Source organism: Oryx dammah, unplaced genomic scaffold (genome assembly GCF_014754425.2).
Source record: "Oryx dammah isolate SB20612 unplaced genomic scaffold, SCBI_Odam_1.1 HiC_scaffold_28, whole genome shotgun sequence".
NCBI lineage: Eukaryota > Metazoa > Chordata > Mammalia > Artiodactyla > Bovidae > Oryx > Oryx dammah.
Genome location: NW_024070212.1, coordinates 17,849,779 through 17,858,577, shown reverse-complemented (window position 1 = coordinate 17,858,577; position 8,799 = coordinate 17,849,779). Strand labels below are relative to the sequence as shown.

The following is an 8,799-nucleotide window of genomic DNA, read 5'->3' as shown; positions in this document are numbered from 1 at the left end:
TCAGGTCTCACATCTCTTACTTGGAGTCTCCTCTCATCCCTTGGTGGACTTAGTTCTCCCTGTGGGTATCTTCTCTCATTTCTTGGTGCTGAGGTCTGATCACTAATTTCTTGTGTCTCATTTCTTCTGGGTGAAGATTTATGTTCTCCAGTCTGTGTCCCACTGTTCCTTTGTTCTGGGTTCTGATTCCTTCCTTGATGGCACCCTCCAGCTTTTGGTGTTGATGTCCGCTCCCTATTTTGTTGTCTTGCATTATACTGGAAGTCTGGGCTGTGTTGTCTCACTTGATCCCTTCCAACGTCCTTTGGTTTTGGAATCTGGTCTCTCTCTTGGTGCCTTCCAATATCTTGTGATTCTAGGCTTTGGTCTCTCGCTCCATGAGTGTTTCCATCACTGGGTGTTGGTCTCTGCTCTCTCACTTTATGTCTCTCCACATCCTGGGACTCTTCGCCCTGATCTCTCTCTTGGAAGTTTTCTTTTTGCAGTTGCTTGCCTTCTAGTTTTGTTACTTGTTTTTCTTGAGTTACAGATCTTATGTCCCTTTCTTTTACTTTGGGATAGAGAAGAGGTTTTATGTGTGCATAGAAGGCTGTTGTCACTGCAAACATGAGCAAAATTAATTCACTGAAATCAATTGTTTGGTCACCATCTTGATCCAGCTGCTGGAGGATTTTTTCTATTGTCTCAGAATTATTTGATTCCTATGAGAGAAACAAACAAACAAACACACACAGCAACAAGAAAACAAGAAAAAGAAAAGAAAGAAAAACAAGAAAAGAGGTAGTATGTTCATCATTTGTTATTATTATTTTTTTCTTATTCCTTCTTTGTTACCTAGAAAATTTCTTAAGGGACACGTAAACATTCTGTTTTCTATTTTTTTGTTCTTTTTATTAGTTACCTCATTTAATAATGTTTTCCATGACAGTATTATGTATAGTTTTGTAATTTGGAATCACAGTGAATAAAGTATTTATTCCTAACATGTATTACAAAAGCACAACATTTAAATATATATTTTTATTATGTATTTATATATTTATTATATATATTATCACTAATGCCTCTCTCTCTCTCCAACTCTTACTGAAGACTCATATTCAAAAGTAGGTACAAGTCACCAAAGTAGAACTCTCTCATCATTTTCCTAAGACAATAGAGGAAGTTCACCTGTTTCAGTCAAAGACAAATCCATCTATGTATACTTTGGAGTTAATTCCTTTATTTTCTGGAAGTCTGAATTGCTTTTTATAATCCCTCTTTCTCTTGACTTTTAAATATTTTAGTCTTCACTGGTTATCATACTATAACAGTATGCTTTATTAGCTGCCATATTAAAAAATCTTCTTATATACCACATTCCACATCTCTTTCTGTCTACCATCCATTATCTTTTCTTATCATTTATCTCCAAGCTTCATGAAAGTTATCTGCAAATATCTCCACTTCTTTGCTCTTCATTCACCCTTTAATCCATGTCATCCTTGCATCCACATTTACCACCACACCAAGTGTCTTCCTTAATGCCAAACACAATGGACACTTTTCAACCCACATTTTATTTAACCCCTCAGCTTCAGTTAGCACAAATAATTAATTTTTCTTTTAGAAACATTCTCTTCTCTTGGATTCCATGACCATCCTACTCTCCTGGTTTTCCTCCTATATCTCTAACCTCCCTTTCCATTTCCTATTTTCATTTCTCCTTTTCTACTTCATCTCTAAGTATTAGAGTTGCTCAGAATTTAGTTGTGGACATTGTTCTTACCCTATTTTTAACATTATCATGCATTCCTGTGGTTTCATACCATCAATCAGAAAATGATAATCAGATTTTTGTCCTTGGACCAGATCCCTCTTTTGAGCTCCATACTTATACATTCCGCTGCTTTGGTGACATCTCTTTGATATATCACAGGTAGAAGCAATTGCCCAGTTTGACCAGGATCAAATCTTGAGTTTTGCAAAGGTTGAATTTAAATGCTTATGCAATATCCAAGGGAGATGCTCAGTGTATCTGAAGCTCAGGAGAGAGATCTGAACTGATGAAGTGACTGAAATCTTGAACATACAGACAGTGGTTGAAACAAAGAGTGTTAATGAAATTACTGAGGGGAATGCATGAAGTGAGATGAGAATCCCAGAGAATATCAAGCCTTAAGGAATGGACAGAGGAAGAGGAACTTGAAATAATCCTTAGAGGAAATAGCTGGACCAGTAGGAGGAAAACCAAGAGAGGGTAATGCCATTGGATCCAATAAAACAGTCTCAAGTAACAGCGTAGATGGTCCTTACCTCCAGAGCATTTCCAAACTCTTCTTGGAGAAGTTTCTTAAGTTCTGTCTTATTCAGCCTCTGACCGTCTCCATCACTCTTTGCATTAGAGAGGAAAGCATCAATGATACTGATGATGCTTCTCAGAAGACGGTGAGTCATCTTGTTTAGCCAACTGGAGTGCACCTGGAATGGGGCAAAGAATTCCCAGCTTGTTTCATATTCTTGAGTTGCTCTAATCTCTTCTTTCTCCATATCTTGGAAGCAGATTACAATGTAAAGATCTGACCTATTTGTAATTTCAGATGTATAGCTGGCTTTGGGAATTTGTGAAATTTGGCATTTTTAGTTTGTATTGGTTTGGTCAAAAAGTTCGTTTGGATTATTCCATAGGATGTTACAGAAAAACCCGACCACACTTTTTTGCCAACCCAATATTTCACTTGCAATGATAATGCTTTTACTATGATCCCTAAACAGAAGAGGACAGAAACTGAACAGGATCCCTTGGCTCTGTAGTCATGAATACACTGCATAGAAGTAGCCTGGAATGAAGATATACGACTTCTGCTTCCATCCCCTGTGGATAGTGCTCATGGGAAGGGCTGTCAACACTGTACTGCCTGACCCAGGAAGTAAAAAGCAGATCAAGAGAATCATCTGCATTAAATTATCTATTTCTTTGTACTTAATCCTATTATGATACATATCACATTGTATATTAATTGCTGTTTCTTATCTCACTTCTATAGAAATTGGGGTCTGTGAGGACCAGGACCATATCGTATCTACTTGTATTTATCTTAGTGCCTAGAATATATACCCCTTCATGCATCACAGCCTTGTCATAGTGAAGGGGCTTGTGTAACTCAGTGAAGCTATTAGCCAGGCCACCCAAGATGGACATATTATTTGTTCTGACAAAATGTGGTCCATTGGAGGAGGGAATGGAAAACCATTCCAGTATTCTTGCCACAAGAACCCCATGAACAGTATGTAAAAGCAAAAAGATATGGAAGATAAGCCCCCAGGTCAGAAGGTGTTTAATATGCTACTGGGGAAAAGTGGAAGACAATCATTAAAAGCTCCAGTAAGAATGAAGCGACTGGGCCAAAGTGGAAATGATGCTCAGTTGTGGATGTGTCTGGTGGTGAATGTAAAGTCTGATGCTGTAAAGAACAATAGTGCATAGGAAGCTGGTATTTTAAGTCCGTGAATCAAGGTAAATTGGATGTGGTCAAGCAGGAGATAAATAGAGTGAGCATCAACATCTTAGGAATCATTGAACTAAAATGGATGGGAATGGGAAAATTTCATTCAGATGACTGTTCTATCTGCTACTATGGGCAAGAATCTCCTAGAAAATATGGAGTAGCCCTCAGAGTTAGCAAGAGTTTGAGACGGAGTACTTGAGTGCAATCTCAAAAATGACAGCGTGATCGCAATTTGTTTCCAAGGCAAACCATTCAACATCACAATAATCCAAATCTGTGCCCCAACCACTGATGCTGAAGAAGCTGAAGTTGAATGGCTCTATGAAGACCTACAAGATTTTCTAGACCTTCTAGAGCTAACACCAAAAAATGATGTCCTTTTCATCATAGGGGATTGGAATACAAAAAGTAGGAAGTGAAGAGATACCTGGACTAACAGGCAAGTTTGGCCTTGGAGTACAAAATGAAGCAGGGCAGAGGCTAACAGAGTTTTGTCAAGAGAACACACTGGTGATAGCAAACACCCTTTTCCAACAACACAAGTGATGGCTCTACACGTGAACATCACCAGATGGTTAACACTGAAATCAGATTGATTATATTCTTTGTAGCTAAAGATGGAGAAGTTCTATAGAGTCAGCAAAAGCAAGACTTGGAGCTGATTGTGGCTCAGATCATGAGCTCCTTATTGCAAAATTCAGGCTTAAATTGAAGAAAGTAGGGAAAATCATCGATCATTCAGGTATGACCTAAATCAAATCTCTTACGATTTTACAGTGGAAATGACAAATAGATTCAAGGGATTAGAGCTGGTAGACCGATTGCCTGAAGAAGTATGGACGGAGGTTTATAACATTGCACAGGAGATGGTGACCAAAACCATCCTCAAGAAAAAGAAATTGAGGAGGCTTCACAAAGAAAGCTGAGGAAAGAAGAGAAGTGAAAGGCAAGGGAGAAAGGGAAAAATATGTCCACTCACCTAGAGCCAGACATCCTGGAATGTGAAACCTAGTGGGCCTTAGAAAGCGTTCCTACAAAGCTAGTGGAGGTGATGGAATTCCAGTTTCAAATCCTAAAAGATGATGCTGTTGAAGTGCTGTACTCAATATGCCAGCAAATTTGGAAAATTCAGCAGTGGCCACAGGACTGGAAAAGGTCAGTTTTCATTCCAGTCCCAAAGAAGGGCAATGCCAAAGAATTTCAAAGTGTGGTACAATTGGGCTTATTTCATATGCTAGCAAGGTAATGCTCAAAATCCTTCAAGCTAGGCTTCAGCAATGCATGGACCAAGAACTTCCAGGTGTACAAGCTGGGTTTTGAAGAGTCAGAAGAACCAGAGATCAAATTGCCAACATTTGTTGGCTCATGGAGAAAGCAAGGGAGTTTCAGAAAAATATCCACTTCGGCTTCATTGACTACATTAAAGCCTTTGACTATGTGGATCACAACAAACTGGAAAATTCTTAAAAAGATGGGAATACCAGACTACCTTACCTGTCTTCTGAGAAACCTGTATGCTGGTCAAGAAGTAATAGAACCAGACTTGGAACTAATGACTTGTTCAAAATTGGGAAAGGAGTACAAAGCAGTATACTGTCACTCTGCTTATTTAAATTATATGTGGAGTATATCATGCAAAATGCCAGGCTGCATGAATCACAAGCAGGAATCAAGATTGCTGGGAGAAATATTAACAAACTCAGATATGCACATGATATCAGTCTAATGTCAGAAAGTGAAGAGAAACTAAAGAGCTTCTTGATGAGGGTTAAAGGAGAGAGGCTTAAAACTCAGCATTCAAAAAACTAAGATCATGGCGTCCACACCCATCACTTCATGGCAGACAGAAGGGGGAAATGTGGAGGCATTGACAGTTATTTTTTTGGGCTCCAAAATTTCTAGGCTTCCCTGATGGCTCAGATGGTAAAGAATCTGCCTGCAAGGCAGGAGACCTAGGTTTGATACCTGGGTCAGGAAGATTCCCTGGAGAAGGGAATGGCAACCCACCCCAGTATTCTTGCCTGGAGAATTCTACAGACAGAGGAAACTGGTGGGCTACAGTCCATGGAGTGGTAAAGAGTCAGACATCACTGATTGACTAACACTTTCACTTACAAAATCACTGCAGACGGTGACTGCAGCCATGAAATTAGAAGATGTTTGCTTCTTGGCAGAAAAGCTATGACAAACATAGAGTATTAAAAAGCAGAGACATCACTTTGCCAACAGAGGTCTATATAGTCATGGTTTTTCCAGTAGTCATGTATGGATGTGAGAGTTGGACTGCAAATAAGGCTGAGCGCTAAAGATTTGATGCCTTTGAATTGTGGTGCTAGAGAAGAGTCTTGAAAGTCCCTTGGACAGCAAGGAGATTTAACCACTCATCCTAAAGGAAATCGGTCCTGAATATTCACTGGACAGACTTATGCTGAGGCTGAAGCTCCAGTATTTTGGCCACCTGATGTGAAAAGCTGACTCACTGGGAAAGTCCCTGATGCTGGGAAAGATTGAAGGCAAAAGGAGAAGGGGGCAGCAGAAGATGAGATGGTTAGATAGCATCACTGACTCAATGGACATGAATCTAAGCAAATTCCAGGAGATAGTAAAGGACAGAAGAGCTTGGTGTGCTGCAGTCCTTGGGGTTGTAAAGAGTCAGATATGACTTAGCAACTGAATAACAACCACAGAACATAGTAGAAGTTCAATAAGTGTTCTATGAATGAATAGATAAACAGATGAATAATTCCTAGTTTAAGGCATTTTTTGGACTAGCTCTGTGGTTCCTTTGGTGTACTTGAAATTCACCAATAGGAGGGACTTTCCTGCTGGTCCAGTGGCTATGACTCCAAACTCCCAGTGCAGGGAACTGGGGTTGGATCCCTGGTCAGGGAATTAGATCCCATAGCTAAGACCCGACACAGTCAAATTTAAAAGAAACCATCACCGGGGGGACCTTTAGAGACATAAAGACTCCAGGTCTTCCCTCCAAAAATAGTGACTCAGTAGGTAAGTAGTGGGACCCTGGAGTCTACGTTTAAACTGTTCCTGGCTGACTCTGATGCAACTTCAAGAGTCAATGACTACCTCAGCTCTGAGGTCCTTTGGCAGCCAGAAGATTTTATGATAGCAATAGTGATAAATTAACCATTTCAACAAGCATTTGTTAACTATTTCTTTTGTGCCACTGCTGTGGTGTGTTCTAGAAATGTGAGATTAATAAGAAACAGTTCCTTTTCTCAAGGGACGCAGTGGCTAGAAGAGGAGATACAGGGTTGTCGCATTCAGGCCCAATAGTGGGCACCAAGCAATGACTGGAGACCAAGATAGGTACTGTCCATCAGATGTCACCCTTCTTGAAGACAATAGAGGAATATTCTTAAAATATTAGCTTTTTAGCAAAGTACACTAAGATTTTGTCCCTCTCATTCTAAAAAGAACATGTCTTTGTTGGCAGTGTCATAGAATTCTCCAGAAAGGCAAAACTACAACAGCACAGTCTGTCTATGTGAGAGTACCAAGAAAAGGAAACTCTTAGAAAAACAGAAATAGATTTTTTTCTTGAAGGACTTACCTGAGTTGCCAAGAGAAATGGAGGACTCAGGCTGAGAGCTTGTGATACTGGGTTTAGGGATCCCAGTGCTTATATAGGGGTTTTTAATCGCACCTTTTAGCTATACGTCTTTTGCAGACAACGCCCCAGGTGTATAATGGACTGATTCATGGCCAGCCAAACCCCATTCCGCCTGTTTCTTCTCCAGCGGGCCTTTTATCTCAGCATTTCCTTGAACACCACTCCTGTTTTGCATTCTCTCTCTTGAGGGACAGCTCCGTCTCACACCCACTGTGTGACCAGAGCCTCATCAGAATGTGCTGTCAATGTGCTGAACTGGTCTCCAGAAAAACCCTGTGAGTCAACAGTGGCTTCATCTCCTGATGAAATAAAATATATGCATTCTTAATCTGAACCATTTCAATCTCAAACAAGGTCTCTTGCACAGTTTACAACAGTACATTTGATTTGGCTTTGTTGAGACTGAAGTGTCCGATTACATTCGAGGCTTGCTGCCATGTGGTGATTAAACACAAATACTGTCTGTCTTAACTCCCGCCTGGCCTCTTCCCTATGCTGCTGACTCTGCTCCTCACGACCCCTCTCTCTGTGTTCATTTGCCATCAAAGCATAAGGACTAAAGAGAATACACTTATTTTTGATGATCATAGCAGCATAATGTTGGACCCAGGAGAGAATCTGTGAGCTACAGTATTGGTGGTCTGTTGTGCTTTTACTGCTTTTATGGAATTTTGCAAACCTGGGACCCTTTTCTTTAGGTTCTATTCACTTTAACTTGGAGAAGCAAATGGCAACCCACTCCAGTATTCTTGCCTGGAAAATCCCATGGACAGAGGAGCCTGGCAGGCTACAGTCCATGGGGTCTCAAAGAGTTGGACACCACTGAGCACACAACCTCACTCATTCACTTTAACGATCATAAGCCTGGAAGGAAGGATTTTTTTCATTATTATTAAAAAACTGTTTTCAGTTTCACCAGCTTACAAATTGCTCCTTAGTTTCTAAAGAAATTATGTATAGGTGGATGTACTCTCATAGAATCTTTTATGACAATAAAAAATGTCTGCTTATCTTTATTGCAGAAATTTTGGAGACTTAGAAACAGCTAGTCTTCATTAGTCTTAAGAGCTGCAAGGTGTGTGTGTGTGTGTGTGTGTGTGTGTGCTCAGTCACACCCAACTCTTTGTGACCCCATGGACTGTAGCCCACCAGGCTCCTCTGTCCAAGGGATTATCCTGGCAAGAATACTGGAGTGGATTGCCATCTTCTCCTCCAGAGGATCTTCCCAACCTAGGGACTGAACCTGCACCTCCTGTGGGTCCTGCACTGGTAGATGGACTCTTTACTACTGAGCCACCTGGGAAGCCCAACAACCACAAGGTCAACTGCATTAAAGAAACCTCTGTCCTGTGGATATGATAAGAACTATAAAATCAGTTAAAGTAAGTACAGGTGAATTTATTTTCCAGGGAACATAATAGTTCCTTTTTTGCTAGCTACACTGATGTTGAGAATATCTCCAAGAGCAGACACTTTCATCTCCATTTCACAGAAGGACATACTGAGAACACAAGAGGTTGTATGTTACATTTCCCACAGTAACATAATGAATCACAGACCTAGACCCCAAATTGTTTTACCTCCAATTTGGTTTGTTTAAGTCACTTACGTGACTTCCTGTGTTGTGTGTAATAAAGACATTTTGAGTTTTTTCACAAAGTCTGTAGCAAAAACATGAAA

The 8,799-nt window shown here is 40.3% G+C and overlaps 1 protein-coding gene across 1 annotated transcript in view; it reads right to left on the bottom strand.

Annotated features, from left to right (window-relative positions):
- LOC120855853 (repetin-like) overlaps positions 1-7,119 on the bottom strand; it is an 8,582-nt gene extending 1,463 nt beyond the window's left edge. The window contains exons 1-3 of the mRNA XM_040230642.1: positions 7,060-7,119; positions 2,296-2,460; positions 1-701 (exon numbers count right to left, since the gene is read on the bottom strand). The exon at positions 1-701 is cut by the window's left edge and continues 1,463 nt beyond it. Of these exons, the coding sequence (XP_040086576.1) occupies positions 1-701; positions 2,296-2,436 (842 nt within the window). The 5' untranslated portion in view covers positions 2,437-2,460; positions 7,060-7,119. The remainder of the gene's footprint in view (positions 702-2,295; positions 2,461-7,059) is intronic.
- Between the last annotated feature and the right edge of the window lie 1,680 nt (positions 7,120-8,799).